At 34.4% G+C, this 17,411-nt stretch overlaps 1 protein-coding gene across 3 annotated transcripts in view; it reads left to right on the plus strand.

Annotated features, from left to right (window-relative positions):
• The window catches only part of LOC133543042 (protocadherin-17-like), a 233,276-nt gene that overhangs the window by 104,155 nt on the left and 111,710 nt on the right, over nt 1–17,411 (plus strand). For all 3 annotated transcript variants that reach the window (XM_061887420.1, XM_061887421.1, XM_061887422.1), the window contains exons 4-5: nt 434–492; nt 11,270–11,442. In XM_061887420.1, coding sequence (XP_061743404.1) covers nt 434–492; nt 11,270–11,442 — 232 coding nt within the window. The remainder of the gene's footprint in view (nt 1–433; nt 493–11,269; nt 11,443–17,411) is intronic.

A 17,411-nucleotide genomic window follows, 5' to 3' on the forward strand; every position in this document is an offset into this window, starting at 1 on the left:
TGTTGCACAGGTGGCATCCTATGTTAGTTCCATCAATGAGATCGGCCCATTCTTTCCAAATGTTTGTAGAAACAGTCTCCATGCCTAAGTGACTAGGACACCGGATTATCATCATAGTGTATATTTAAATGATTATGCAAATTTATTAACATTCGTCTCTTGTTGTACTTTGGATACTATTTGCAGTGAATGAAATCGATAGATTGTTGATATTGTACTACCGCCCACCTTTGATGTTTATGCACATTCTCCAGCTTGTTGTTGTTGATTTGTTTATGACGCAATGACATCGTCAAACCTGAAACGTTTTCGTTGTTATATTTGTCCTTTACGCCATTTCCCCTGCATAATTAATCACCTGGTGATCTTGCTCCATGCTGGCAAGGGATTCCAAGTGCCCAGTACATACTTTTTCTCTCTCTTTCCTCCGCAGACGGACAGTTTCCCCGCTGAGCCTAATTACATGGGAAGCAGACAGCAGTTTGTTCAAAGGTAGGTGCTCGCTTCCGCCGCCGTCGAAATGTCTCAGACCTTAGTTTTCCTCTCCCTCGCTAGTCACGACGAGGGATGTTGATGACAAACGGCAGAAAAACTCTCGGCGATTGGTGTTAACGTTTTACATTAAAATTATCGTAAAAACCGTTGATTGATAACCGCATTTGGATAAACAGGTGATACTTCCAATTTACTGGCGACGCGAGCTAGCGCGCTAATAGCCGGCTAGCTTAAATGCCAGCATGAATACAAGAGACATTAACGACATACCCCAATCTGAACTCGGAGGAACGCATTAATGTTTCAGCGACTAAGATACTCATACATATTTAAACAGTCAAATAAAAATATTATGGCTCTTACAAAATAAGAACAATATTTAATTTTTTATGTGGTTTCTCTGCTAAGGAAAGTATATTGTGTGTCTGTTTAATCTTTTATTTTGTTTTAAATAAAACTTGATTTAAAGAATTGTACAATTTGTACCATCTGAGCACTACAGTAATCCGCAATATAGAGCACATCTGAATACAACCCATTTAATTTTATTTAGCAAATGTTTAAGCTGCACACGTCTATAAGCTGCAGGTGTGCACGGTAAAACATGAAATATTTACAAACCCTGTTTCCATATGAGTTGGGAAATCATGTTAGATGTAAATATAAACGGAATACACTGATTTGCAAATCATTTTCAATCCATATTCAGTTGAATATGCTACAAAGACAAAATATTTGATGTTCAAACTGATAATTGTTTTTTTTTTTTGCAAATAATCATTAAAAGGGAACATTATCACACTTTTAAAGGGGTTAAAAACAATAAAAATCAGTTCCCAGTGGCTTGTTTTATTTTTCAAAGTTTTTTTCAAAATTTTACACCTCACGCAATATCCCTAAAAAAAAGCTTTAAAATTCTTGATTTTCGCCATTTGCGATGCGACTATCCATTTCCCTGTGACGTCATACAGGGCTGCCAATACAAACAACATGGCGGTTACCACAGCAAAATATAGCGACATTAGCTCGGATTCAGACTCGGATTTCAGCGGTTTAAGCGATTCAACAGATTACGCATGTATTGAAACGGATGGTCGGAGTATGGAGGCAGATAGCGAAAATGAAATTGAAGAAGAAATTGAAGCTATTGAGCGAATAGCTATTGACGATATTCGGCCATAGCATGGGTGTACCTAATGAAGTGGCCCATAGCATAGCTGCCTTATTAGCATCGACGGTAAAATGATCAGGACTTTTGCATCTTGTGACACTGGAGGAACTTAAATCCGTCGATTGGTAAGTGTTTGTTTCGCATTAAATGTGGGTATCTAGTTTCAAATGTACATACAGCTAGCGTAAATAGCATGTTAGCATTGATTAGCGTAACATGTTAGCATCGATTAGCTGGCAGTCATGCCGCGACCTAATATGTCTGATTAGCACATAAGTCAACAACATCAACAAAACTCACCTTTGTGATTTCGTTGACTTAATCGTTGCAAATGCATCTGCAGGTTATCCATACATCTCTGCGCCATGTCTGTCATCGCCGTTAAAATGTGAAGACACTACGGCACATTCAATAGGGGTCTGGCGGCAGATTTCTTGCCAGTGGTGCAACTTGAATCCCTCCCTGTTAGTGTTGTTACACCCTCCGACAACACACCCACGAGGCATGATGTCTCCAAAGTTCCAAAAAATAGTTGAAAAAACGGAAAATAACAGAGCTGAGACCCGGTGTTTGTAATGTGAAAATGAAAATGGCGGGTGTATTACCTCGGTGACGGCACGTTCTGACGTCATCGCTAAAAGACCGATAAACAGAAAGGCGTTTAATTTGCCAAAATTCACCCATTTAGAGTTCGGAAATTGGTTAAAAAGATACATGGTCTTTTTTCTGCAACATCAAGGTATATATTGACGCTTGCATAGGTCTGGTGATAATGTTCCCCTTCAACTTTAGAATTTGATGCCAGCAACACGTGACAAAGAAGTTGGGAAAGGTGGCAATAAATACTGATAAAGTTGAGGAATGCTCATCAAACACTTATTAGGAACATCCCACAGGTGTGCAGGCTAATTGGGTGCCATGATTGGGTATAAAAGCAGCTTCCATGAAATGCTAAGTAATTCACAAACAAGGATGGGATGAGGGTCACCACTTTGTAAGCAAATTGTCAAAAAGTTTTAGAACATTTCTCCACGAGCTATTGCAAGGAATTTAGGGATTTTACCATCTACGGTCCGTAAAATCATTAAAAAGTTCAGAGAATATGGAGAAATCACTGCACGTAAGCGATGATATTACGGACTTTTGATCCCTCAGGCAATACTGCATCAAAAACCGACATCAGTGTGTGAAGGATATCACCACATGGGCTCAGGAACACTTCATAAAACCACTGTCAGTAACTACAGTTGGTCGCTACATCTGTAAGTGCAGGTTAAAACTCTACTATGCAAAGCCAAACCCATTTATCAACAATATCCTGAAACGCCGTCGGCTTCTCTGGGCCCGAGCTCACCTAATACGAAATTATGCAAAGTGGAAAAGTGTTCTGTGGTCTGACGAGTCCGCATTTCAAATTATATTTGGAAACAGAGGACGTGGTGTCCTCCAGAACAAAAAGGAAAATAACCATTCCGATTGTTATAGGCGCAAAGTTCAAAAGCCAGCATCTGTGATGGTATGGGGGTGTATTAGTGCCCAAGACATGGGTAACTTACACATCTGTGAAGGCACCATTAATGCTGAAAGGTCCATACTGGTTTAGAGCAACATATGTTGTCACCCAAGCAACATTATCATGGACGCCCCTGCTTATTTCAGCGGCATAAGTGTTACAACAGCGTGGCTTCGTAAAAAAAGAGTGCGGGTACTTTCATGGCCCGCTTGCAGTCCAGACCTGTCTCCCATCGAAAATGTGTGGCACATTATGAAGCATAAAATCCGACAGCGAAGACTCCGGACTGTTGAACGACTGAAGCTCTACATAAAACAAAAATGGGAAAGAATCCCTCTTTCAAAGCTTCAACAATTAGTTTCCTCAGTTCCCAAACATTTATTGAGTGTTGTTAAAAGAAAAGGTGATGTAACATAGTGGTGAACATGTCCTTTCCCAACTACTTTGGCACGTGTTGCAGCCATGAAATTCTAAGTTGATTATTATTTGCAAAAAAATAATAAAGTTTATGAGTTTGAACATCAAATATCTTGTCTTTGTAGTGCATTCAATTGAATGTGTTGAAAAGGATTTGCAAATCATTGTATTCCGTTTATATTTACATCTAACACAATTTCCCAACTCATATGGAACCGGGTTTGTATAACCTTTTTTTTTGATGGCCAAGTGAATCTGCTTTGGCTTTGGGGCTGCGTTTTTGTGTATTTTATCGTGACTTGATGATGGTGAGCGTATAGCACGCTAAATGGCTGACTGTGTGAGTGTGTTTGATTTTATGTGAATAATTTCAACGGTCCGCCATTGGGATCGGTACTGTTCACAATTGAACCAATACGGTTCCAACTCCCGTTACCTGTATTCAGGGTAACAAATTATCGCTAGTTTTTTTTTTCAAGTTAACAAATATTGTTTTGATAAAAAAATACAAAAAAACACATTTTTATAACAACTTTTAATTATCCACATATTTATAAGCTGCAGGTGTACATATAGAAACAATTAATATTTTCATCCTTTTTCGATGGCCGGGTGGACCTGCTTTGGCTTTGGGGCTATGTTTTGTGCATTTTGTCGTGACTTGATGATGGTGAGCGTATAGCACGCTAAATGGCTGACTGAATAACTGTGTGAGTGTGTTTGATTTAATGTGAACAATGTTAATGGTCCGCCATCGGGATGGGTACAATTGACTGTTGAACCAATACGGTTCCAATTCCCGGTACTTCGGAATTAGTACCTGTATTCAGGGTTACAAGTTATCGGTAGTTTTTTTGTCAAGTTAATAAATATTGTCTTGTTTAAAAAAAAAAAAAAATCACATTTTATTACAACTTTTAATTATCCACATATTTATAAGGTGCAGGCGGACATATAGAAACAATTAATATTTTCATACTTTTTCGATGGCTGGGTGGACCTGCTTTGGATTTGGGGCTGCATTTTGTGCATTTTGTCGTGACTTGATGATGGTGAGCGTATAGCGCTCTAAATGGCTGACTGAATAACTGAGTGAGTGTGTTTGATTTAACGTGAACAATTTCAATGGTCCGCCATTGGGATGGGTACCGTTGACAGTTGAACCAATACGGTTCCAATTCCCAGTACCTGGGAATTAGTACCGGTATTCAGAGTTAAAAATTATCGATAGTTTTTTTTTTTATTAGGGGTTAATAAATATTGTTTCTGATTAAAAAAAAATCCCATTTTTATTGTAACTTTTAATTATGCACATGTTTATAAGCTCCAGGCGTACATATAGAAACAAAAAATATTTTCATCCTTTTTCAATGGCCGGGTGGACTTTCTTTGGCTTTGGGGCTATGTTTTGTGCATTTCGTCGTGACTTGATGAGGAATCACGCTAAATGTCTGACTGAGTAACTATTTGAGTGTTTGATTTGATGTGAACAATCTCAATGGTCCGCCATTGGGATGGGTACCCTTGAGAATTGGACAATTTCATTGGTAATAAGTATGCATACCGTCAACAACTGAATCGATACGGTTCCAATTCCCAGTACCAGGGAAATTCAGTTTTTTTTTTGTAGGTTGATAAAATATTGTTTTTGTTTTTATTTAAAAATATATATATATTTTTTTATTTCAACTTTAAAATATTCACATGTTTATAAGCTGCAGGCGTACACATTGAAACATAAACTATGTTCATCCTTTTTCGATTGGCGTCAGGGCTGTGTTTTGTGCATTTATTTGTGTCTTGATGAGGGTGAGCGTATATCACGCTAAATGGCTGACTGAATAACTGTGTGAGTGTGTTTGATTTAATGTGAAACATTTTATTGGTCCGCCACAGGAATGGGTACCATTAACAATTCAAACGATACAGTTTCAATTCCCGGTACTTGGGAATCGATACCGGTATTATAAGTACCAATGTTTGGCTGTTTTTTGTCTGTAAATAAATATACATTTTCTTGACTAATATATATATATATATATATATATATATATATATATATATATATATATATATATATATATATATATATATATATATATATATGTTTTTTTTTTCTTTTTTTTTTTACAACTTTTAAATATGCACATTTTTGGTAGTTTTGTGTGATTTTATTGATTTAAAGTATTTCATTTTTTATTGCAACGTATAAAATGGAGCTCATCATGATAACTGCTGTTAAATTCTCAGTTTCAAAACGACAAAGTTGAGGTTGCTAGTGCAAAACTTACAATTGTAGTCGTGTGTAGTTTGTTAGTGTCTGCTCGACATTTTGTTTTGTTGCTCCCTAAAAAGTGTTGATACTGTAAGTATTGTACTTATATTATTGTACAATAAAACCAGCGGTTTTACTGTAACATTCGTTTTAGTCGTAGATTTTATTGACATATGTGAAGGTGTTGAAATGGCCATGTGACATCGATAATGCTAATCAGTAGCATGTCAATAGCAAAGCCAATGTATATTAGCTTTAAGCTAGGGCAGTTTTTGTAAAAGCGAAGCTTTACCTTACTTACGTTTGAGCATTTTTGGAGTCAATTTATTTGTTAGCATAGAATAGTATAGTATAGTATAGTATAGTATACTATAGTATAGCTTAGTATAGTATAGTAAAGTATAGTATAGTATAGTGTAGATTGTCCATATGGTTACATCCCTAATGTACTTAGATTATTAGTTATTCACCAATTCATTTAAAACAGGTACATATCCGAAGATTGCTCATGTGTTTTTTGTTGGTGTAGCAGTTGAACGTTTAAGGACCCCGGAGCGAGCAAGCGTGAAATTGCATTCATCAATTTTTTCAGTAATATTTTGGTGAATTTGTCCGACTAATCGAATAAAACCCACCTAATAACTTCAATGTGTCTTTTAGGGAAAATAGTTGAAATAAAAGCAGATTTTTTTTTTTTTTATGGACTTTATTCTGTGTTTGAAAAAATGCACATCTTGTAACATTGAAATTGCATCTATTTATTATTTTATGTATTATTCATTCATTTGTTCGATTAATCGAGTAATCGAATAAATTACACTTTCTTACTTCAATGTATCTTGAAATGAACAAGGATTTTTCTGATGGACTATATTCTTTGTTGTCATTGATAAACATAAAATAAAAATTTCAGCTATGAATTATTTCACTAATAGTTTTATTAATTTGTTGGATTAATCACATAATCGATTGAAACACACCTAATAACTTTAATGCGTCTTTTTGGGAAAATAGTTTAAATAAACACAATTTTTTGTGATGGACTTTATTTTTTGTTGTGATAAATAAACAAACTGTAACATTGAAATTCCATCTATTGATTACTTTATTTATTATTGATTCATTTGTTTGATTTATCGAGTAATCAAATAAAACACACTTTATAACTTAAATGTATCTTTTACGGAAAATAGTTGAAATGAACAAGGATGCTTTTAATGGACTGTATTCTTTGTTGTCATAGATGCACATATAATTGAAATTTAAGCTATTATTTCACTAATTGTTTGATTAATGTGTTCGATTAATCAAATAATCGATTGAAATACACCTAATAAATTGCAAGCGTCTTTTTGTGAAAATAGTTTAAATAAACATACTTTTTTTTTTTTGATGGACTTCATTCTTTGTTGTGATGAATGCACAGACTAACATTAAAATTGCATCTTTTGATAATTTCATTTATTATCGATTTATTTGTTCGATTAATGGAGTATTCGAAAACAAATACACTTTATAACTTCAATGTATCTTTTACCGGAATTTTTTTTTCTTTTTCTGATGGGCTCAAGTCTTTGTTGTCATTGATGCACATAACATTGACATTTCAGCTATGAATTATTTCCGTAATCTTTTGATTAATGTGTCCGATTAATCGAATAATTGAATAAAACACACCTAATAACCTCAATGCGTCTTTTCGGGAAAATAGTTGAATTAAACACCATTTTTTTTTCTGATTTACTTTTTTCTTTGTTGTGATGAAGGCACATACTGTAACATCGAAATTGCATCTATTGATTATTTAATTGCTTATCCATTAATTTGTTCGATTAATCGATTCATCGGAAAATACACTCTATAACTTTGATGTATCTTTTTATGGAAAATAGTTTAAATAAACAAGGATGTATTTAATTTTTTCTGATGGGCTAACGTCTTTGTTGTCATTGATGCACATAACATTAAAATTTCAGTTATGAATTATTTCACGAATCGTTTAATTTGTTCAATTAATCGAATAATCGATTGAAACGCACCTAATAACCTCATTGCGTCTTTTCGGAAAAATAATTAAGATAAACACAATTTTTTGTGATTGACTTTATTCTTTGTTGTGATAAATGCACAGACTGTAACATTGGAATTGCATCTATTGATTATATTATTCATTATTGACTCATTTGTTTGATTAATCGAGTAATCAAATAAAACAGACTCAATAACCTCAATGCGTCTTTTAGGGAAAACGGTTGTAATAAACAATATTTTTTTCATGATGGACTTTGGTCTGTGTTGTGATAAATGCACATACTGTAACACTGAAATTGCATCTATTGATTATTTTATTTAAATATTGATTCATTTGTTCGATTAATCGGGTAATCAAATAAAATACTCTTTATGACTTCAATGTATCTTTTTACGGAAAATAGTTTAAATAAACCAGGATTTTTTTTCTCATGGGCTATATTTTTTGTTGTGATAAATGCACATACTGTAACTTTGAAATTATAGCTATTGATTATTTCATTTATTGTTGATTTATTTGTCTGATTATTCGAATAAAACACATTTTATAACTTCAATGTATCTGTTACAGAAAATAGTTGATATAAACAAGAGTTTTTTCTGATTGACTTTATTCTTGTGATGAATGCACATACTGTAACATTGACGTCGTAGCTATTGATTATTTTATCTATTATCGATTAATGTGTTCGATTAATCGAAAAAATACACTTTATCATTTTAATGTATCTCTTTACGGAAAATAGTTTAAATAAAAATGATTTTTTTTCTTTGCTTTAATTGATGAACATAATGAAATTGCAGCTATCAATTATATCAGCAATCTTTCGATTAATCTGTTCGATTAATCGAGTAAACAAATAATAAACCTTTTACAACTTCAATGTATCTTTTTACGGAAAATAGTTCAAATAAACCAAGTTTTTGTGTCTTTGCTTTAATTGATGAACATAATAAAATTGCAGCTATCAATTATATCAGCAATAATTCGATTAATCTGTTCGATTAATCGAGTAAACAAATAATAAACCTTTTACAACTTCAATGTATCTTTTTATGGAAAATAGTTAAAATAAACAAAGTGTTTGTTTCTTTGCTTTAATTGATGAACATAATGAAAGTGCAGCTATCATTTATACCAGCAATCTTTCGATTGATCTGTTCGATTAATCGAGTAAACAAATAATAAACCTTTTACAACTTCAATGTATCTTTTTACGGAAAAAAAGTTTAAATAAACAAAGTTTTTGTTTCTTTGCTTTAATTGATGAACATAATGAAAGTGCAGCTATCAATTATATCAGCAATCTTTTGAATATTCTGTTCGATTAATCGAGTAAACAAATAATAAACATTTTACAACTTCAATGTATCTTTTTACAGAAAATAGTTTAAATAAACCAAGTTTTTATTTCTTTGCTTTAATTGATGAACATATGAAATTGCAGCTATCAATTATATCAGCAATCTTTGGTTTAATCTGTTCGATTAATCGAGTAAACAAATAATAAACCTTTTACGACTTCAATGTATCTTTTTACGGAAAATAGTTTAAATAAACCAAGTTTTTGTTTCTTTGCTTTAATTGATGAACATAATGAAATTGAAGCTATCGATTATATCAACAATCTTTCGATTAATCTGTTCGATTAATCGAGTAAACAAATAATACACCTTTTACAACTTCAATGTATCTTTTTACAGAAAATAGTTTAAATAAACCAAGTTTTTGTTTCTTTGCTTTAATTGATGAACATAATGAAATTGCAGCTATCAATTATATCAGCAATCTTTGGATTAATCTGTTCGATTAATCGAGTAAACAAATAATAAACCTTTTACGACTTCAATGTATCTTTTTACGGAAAATAGTTTAAATAAACCAAGTTTTTGTTTATTTGCTTTAATTGATGTACATAATGAAATTGAAGCTATCGATTATATGAGCAATCTTTGGATTCATCTGTTCGATTAATCGAGTAAACAAATAATAAACCTTTTACAACTTCAATGTATCTTTTTACGGAAAATAGTTTAAATAAACCAATTTTTTGCTTCTTTGCTTTAATTGATGAACATAAAGAAATTGCAGCTATCAATTATATCAGCAATCTTTCGATTAATCGAGTAAACAAACAATAAATCTTTTACAACTTCAATGTATCTTTTTACGGAAAATAGTTTAAATAAACAAAGTTTTTGTTTCTTTGCTTTAATTGATGAACATAATGAAATTGCAGCTATTAATTATATCAGCAATCTTTCGATTAATCTGTTCGATTACTCGAGTAAACAAATAATAAACCTTTTACAACTTCTATGTATCTTTTTACGGAAAATAGTTTAAATAAACAAAGTTTTTGTTTCTTTGCTTTAATTGATGAACATAATGAAATTGCAACTATCGATTATATCAGCAATCTTTCGATTAATCAGTTCGATTAATCGAGTAAACAAATAATAAACCTTTTACAACTTCAATGTATTTTTTTACGGAAAATAGTTAAAATGAACAAAGTTTTTGTTTCTTTGCTTTAATTGATGAACATAATAAAATTGCAGCTATCAATTATATTAGCAATCTTTCGATTAATCTGTTTGATTAATCGAGTAAACAAATTATCAATCAATCAATCAATGTTTGTTTATATAGCCCCAAATCACAAATGTCTCAAAGGACTGCACAAATCATTACGACTACAACATCCTCGGAAGAACCCACAAATAATAAACCTTTTACAACTTCAATGTATCTTTTCACGGAAAATTGTCTAAATAAACAACATTTTTGTTTCTTTGCTTTAATTGATGAACATAATGAAATTGCAGCTATCAATCATATCAGCAATCTTTCGATTAATCGAGTAAACAAATAATAAACCTTTTAAAACTTCAATGTATCTTTTTACGGAAAAAAGTGTAAATAAACAACGTTTTTGTTTCTTTGCTTTAATTAATGAACATAATGAAATTGCAACCATCGATTATATCAGCAATCTTTCGATTAATCTGTCCGATTAATTGATTAAACAAATAATAAACCTTTTACAACTTCAATGTAACTTTTCACGGAAAATAGTTAAAATAAAGTTTTTGTTTCTTTGCTTTAATTGCTGAACATAATGAAATTATTATATCAGCAATCTTTCGATTAATTTGTTCGATTAATCGAATAATCGCTGCTGGAAAGTTAAATTCGGGACTTTTAGTCCGAAAATGATCGCAATAACCGTGGTATAAAATGTCCATATATTTACCTCCCTAGTGACGGGGAATGTATTGAGATTATTAGTTACTCACCAGTGAATTTAAAACAGGTACATATCCGAAGAGTACTCATGTGTTTTGTTGTGTTTTGTGGGTGTAGCAGTTCGACGTTCAAAGACCCGGAGCGAGCGAGCCTGAGAGATAGCGGCCACGGCGACAGCGACCAGGCCGACAGCGACCAGGACACCAACAAAGGCTCCTGTTGCGACATGTCGGCCAAGGAAGCTCTCAAGCTCAAGGCTTCGGGCGTTCGACCGCCCCCTCTGGAGCAAGGTGAGCTCAAAATTCCTCCTTTCCTCGCTCATAAACCCGGAACGTTCCGTCGTGTGAGTTATTTGTAAAAACCGGCCCGGCCTAGTAATTTCCCGGCGTGTGCGTGACGTGTGGGTCCTAGACACGTTTTTTATATCAAAGACGACAAGCCCATTATGTTTTTATAAGCCCCGGCGACTTCAGCCTCTCCATTTAGTTCTTCCGCCCTCCACGCCTGTCTCTGAAATTTTGATAATGGAACACGGAAAATAACTTAAGCGAGCGGCGAGGAACGCGGCGCCGCGGCGGGGTTATGAAATATGGATAATTATTGTAAGCGCTGGGGGTCGGGCAGATTACACATGACATGTGTTGAACAATAACTCCCCGGGTGGGGGTTGTAACAGTACCCCCCCACCCACGGGTTTTACTGAGGCCAAACAAAAGATGGTTTGTTGGGCAAAAGCATTTCCAGAACGTGGGGCGGGCCGGTAAAAAAATAGCTGCGGGCCGCAAAAGGCCCTCGGGCGGCACTCTGTACATCCCTGTTGTAAACTTTCAGAATTCTAACAATATTAATAAATAAGTCATATCAAATGCTATTTTCCTGACGGCATGGTAACGTTTTGGTAGCATTTTAGCTAATTTCCTACTTTTTAACCTTTTGGAGTTTGTTACTTGGCGCTGTCTTTGAAATGTTTTAGCTGTTTACTTGTTTACATGCTATTTTTAGGTTAATTTTGTGCATTTGACTCTAGCAAAAATATATTTTTTTACCTGGTGCCAAAAGTGTGTTAGCTGTTCATATGTTGACGTCCAAACATTGCTATGCTAACTTTTTATGCTAGCAAATGAGCACAATTTGTCCTAATATTCCTGGATTTTGGCAACTTGCTACAAACTTAAAAGTATGCTAGCTGTTTTCCTGACGGCATCGTAACGTTATGGTAGCATTTTAGCTCATTTCCTACTTTTTAACCATATTGAGTGTGTTTATTGGCGCTGTCTTTGATATTTGTTAGCTGATTACTTGTTTACGTGCTATTTATAAGCTAATTTTGTCCATTTGACCCTAACAAACCGGAATTATTTTACTTGCCGCCAAAAATTGTGCTAACTGTTCATATATTGACGTCCAAACATTACAATACTAACTTTTTATGCTAGCAAATGAGCACTTTTTATCTTAATATTCCTGGATTTTGCCAACTTGCTCCCAACTTAAAAGTATGCTGGCTGTTTTCCTGACAGCATGCTAATGTTATGGTAGCATTTTAGCTCATTTCCTACCTTTTAACCACACGAAGTTTGTTTCTTGGCGCTGTCTTTGATATTTGTTAACTGTTTACTTGTTTACATGCTATTTTTAAGTTAATTTTGTACATTTGACTCTAGCAATAATATATTTTTCACTCTGTGCCAAAAGTGTGCTATCAGTTCATATGTTGACATCCAAAAATTGCTATAATAACTTTTTATGCTAGCAAATGGGCACATTTTATCCTAATATTCCTGGATTTTTGCCACTTGCTGCCAACTTAAAAGTATGCTAGCTGTTTTCCTGACAGCATGCTAACGTTATGGTAGCATTTTAGCTCATTTCATACTTTTTAACCATACGGAGTTTGTTTATTGGCGCTGTCTTTGAAATTTTTTAGCTGTTTACTTGTTTACATGCTATTTTTAAGTTAATTTTGTACATTTGACTCTAGCAATAATATATTTTTTCACTCTGTGCCAAAAGTGTGCTATCAGTTCATATGTTGACGTCCAAAAATTGCTATAATAACTTTTTATGCTAGCAAATGGGCACATTTTATCCTAATATTCCTGGATTTTTGCCACTTGCTGCCAACTTAAAAGTATGCTAGCTGTTTTCCTGATAGCATGCTAACGTTATGGTAGCATTTTAGCTCATTTCCTACTTTTTAACCACATGGAGTTTGTTTCTTGGTGCTGTCTTTGATATTTGTTAGCTGTTTACTTGTTTACATGCTATTTTTAATTAATTTTGTACATTTGACTCTAGCAATAATATATTTTTTTACTCGGTGCCAAAAGTGTGCTAGCTGTTCATATGTTGACGTCCAAACATTACGATGCTAATGTTTTATGCTAGCAAATGAGCACAATTTGTCCTAATATTCCTGGACTTTGGCAACTTGCTGCCAACTTAAAAGTATGCTAGCCGTTTTCCTGACAGCATGCTAACGTTATGGTAGCATTTTAGCTCATTTCATACTTTTTAACCATATGGAGTTTTTTACTTGGCGTTGTCTTTGAAATATGTTAGCTGTTTACATGTTAACGCGCTATTTTGAAGCTAATTTTGTACATTTGATTGCAACAATAATAGATTTTTGTTATTTGCTGCCAAAAGTGTGCTAGCTCTTCATATGTTGACCTCCAAACATTACGATGCTAACATTTTATGCTAGCAAATGAGCATGTTTTATCCTAATATTCCTGGATTTTTGCCACTTGCTGCCAACTTAAAAGTATGCTAGCTGTTTTCCTGACAGCATGCTAACGTTATGGTAGCATTTTAGCTCATTTCCTAATTTTTTACCACATGGAGTTTGTTACTTGGCGCTGTATCAATGCGGCCCCCCAAGTAAAAAGGTTTGGACCACCCTGTGTTACACATTCCGAATTTAATTCAAATCTATTTTTTTTTTCAATCGAAGTTTGACAATAAAAAGTTTTATCATAACTTTTAATGAGATATTTTTTTATAACTGACCAAGAAACTCCAATCTTCACACCAGACCACGATCTTGGGGCCGGGCCCCTGAACAACCGCCGAGTGCCGGGCTGGGGAAGTTATTGTAAAAAGGCGTAACGAGCCTTAATGGCACAGGTGGCATGCTTAAGTCCCGTACCCCTCTGCTTTTTATCTGCTTTGCAAAATGGAAATTTCCATAGAAATTCGCTCATCTCTTTATGGCAAGCCGTTATCTTCCTAACTGGATCCCGAAGTACAGTACAGCATAGCGGACATGGATTCCCTTTAATGGCGCTATTAATCCACGGAACAGAAGGGCCGTTTTACTCCTCGCGGAATGACGACGACAAAACTCTGCTTTGCAATATGCATGTTTGACTAGACGGCGTTTTTTGGTTTTTTTCCTTCTTCTCCTCTCCCTTCTTTCACATCGTTTTCACCACGGATATAAAAACCCACACGTTGGCAAGAGAAATTGGCCAATTAAAAAGCTCCATATGTTTAACATTGTCAGCGTGTTCCTATTTGGTTGTCCATGAGGAACCGAAATAATCAGATTTATGTAGCGCCGAGTGTTTCAGAACCCACTTGAGTAGTCAGTCGATAAAATCTCCTCCAGCATGCAAGTGCCAACCTGTGCCGATATATTGTGTGTCTGTCTAATCAGTTATTTTTTTTTTCCTTTGGTAGAACTGTGTGAAAAGATGTGTACTTTGTGTACTTTCTGAGCATATAACAATACTACTGTAATCCGCACTGTACAGCACATCTGAATACAAGCCACGCCCACTTTATTTTCGGATTAAGATGCATTTGTACACATTGAAAAAGGTAATATTTTTTTGTCCTTTTTTCAATGGCTGCGTTTTGTGCATTTCATCATGACTTGATGATGGTGAGTGCATAGCGGGCTAAATGGCTGACTGCATAACCGTGTGAGTGTGTTTGGTTTAATAGGGGCAATTTTATTCATCAGGCATAGGGATGGTTACCGTCAACTGTATTCAATGGTACCATTTTTCGATGGTTTTGAGTGTGTCAAAAAATATTGTGTTTGATTAAAAAAAACAAACATATTTTTTTATTGCAAGTTTTAAAATTATGCCCGTTTTTTATTTGGGGGTGTACACATTGAAACATGAAATGTTGTTATCCATTTTCAATGGGTTGATCGGCTTTGGCTAAAGGGTTGTATTTTGTGCATTTAATCGTGACTTGATGATGGTGAGAGTATAGCGGGCTAAATGGCTGACTGAATAACTGTGTAAGGGTGTTTGATTTAAGTGGACAGTTTCATTGGTCCGATATAGGGATGGTTACCGTCAACAACTGTATTCAATTATACCATTTTTCAGTAGTTTTGAGTGTGTTAATAAATATTGTTTTTGATTAAAACAAAAAAATATATATATTGTCAGTTTTTATAGATGACGCCCGTTTTTAATTTGGGGGTGTACACATTTAAACATTAAATATTGGCTTTGGCTAAGGGGGCTGTGTTTTGTGCATTTTGTCGTGACTTGATGAGGGTGAGTGTATAGAGGGCTAAATGGCTGACTGAATAATAATGTGAACAATCTCATTGATCCGCCATAGGGATGCTACCATCAACAACTGAACCGAGATGGTATTCAACAGTACCGGTTCGAGGTAGTTTTGTGTGAGTTAAATATTGTTTTTGATTTAAACTTTTTTTTATTGTAACCTATAAAATTAAGTATATTTGTAATTTGCAGGTGTGCATATTGAACCGTTAAATATTTATATCATTTTTGGATGGCCGGTTCGATCCACTTTTGCTTTGAGGCTGTGTTTTGTGCATTTAATCGTGACTTGATGATGGTGAGCGTATAGTGGGCTAAATGGCCGACTGAATAACTGTGTAAGGGTGTTTGATTTAATGTGAACAGTTTCATTGGTCCGCTATAGGGATGGTTACCGTCAACGACTGTATTCAATTATACCATTTTTCGGTAGTTTTGAGTGTGTTAATTAATATTGTTTTTGATTTTAAAAAATTCATATTATTTTATTGCAAGTTTTAAAATGATGCCCGTTTTTAATTTGGGGGTGTACACATTGTAGCATGAATTGTTGTTATCCATTTTCAATGGCCGGGTTGATCAGCTTTGGCTAAAGGGCTGTGTTTTGGTGTTTTGTGCATTTTGTCGTGACTTGATGAGGGTGAGTGTATAGAGGGCTAAATGGCTGACTGAATAATAATGTGAACAATCTCATTGATCCGCCATAGGGATGCTACCATCAACAACTGAACCGAGATGGTATTCAACAGTACCGGTTCGAGGTAGTTTTGTGTGAGTTAGAAAATATTGTTTTTGATTTAAACTTTTTTTTCATTGCAACTTTTAAAATTACATATATTTATTATTTGCAGGTGTGCACATTGAACCGTTAAATATTTATATCATTTTTGGATGGCCGGTTCGATCCGCTTTTGCTTTGAGGCTGTGTTTTGTGCATTTAATCGTGACTTGATGATGGTGAGTGTATAGCGGGCTAAATGGCTGACTGAATAATTGTGTAAGGGTGTTTGATTTAATGTGGACAGTTTCATTGGTCCGCTATAGGGATGGTAACCGTCAACGACTCTATTCAATTATACCATTTTTCGGTAGTTTTGAGTGTGTTAATTAATATTATTTTTGATTTTAAAAAATTCATATTATTTTATTGCAAGTTTTAAAATGATGCCCGTTTTTAATTTGGGGGTGTACACATTGTAGCATGAATTGTTGTTATCCATTTTCAATGGCCGGGTTGATCGGCTTTGGCTAAAGGGCTGTGTTTTGGTGTTTTGTGCATTTTGTCGTGACTTGATGAGGGTGAGCGTATAGAGGGCTAAATGGCTGACTGAATAATAATGTGAACAATCTCATTGATCCGCCATAGGGATGCTACCATCAACAACTGAACCGAGATGGTATTCAACAGTACCGGTTCGAGGTAGTTTTGTGTGAGTTAGAAAATATTGTTTTTGATTTAAACTTTTTTTTTATTGCAACTTTTAAAATTACATATATTTATTATTTGCAGGTGTGCACATTGAACCGTTAAATATTTATATCATTTTTGGATGGCCGGTTCGATCCGCTTTTGCTTTGAGGCTGTGTTTTGTGCATTTAATCGTGACTTGATGATGGTGAGCGTATAGTGGGCTAAATGGCTGACTGAATAACTGTGTAAGGGTGTTTGATTTAATGTGGACAGTTTCATTGGTCCGCTATAGGGATGGTAACCGTCAACG

Source organism: Nerophis ophidion, linkage group LG25 (assembly GCF_033978795.1).
Source record: "Nerophis ophidion isolate RoL-2023_Sa linkage group LG25, RoL_Noph_v1.0, whole genome shotgun sequence".
NCBI lineage: Eukaryota > Metazoa > Chordata > Actinopteri > Syngnathiformes > Syngnathidae > Nerophis > Nerophis ophidion.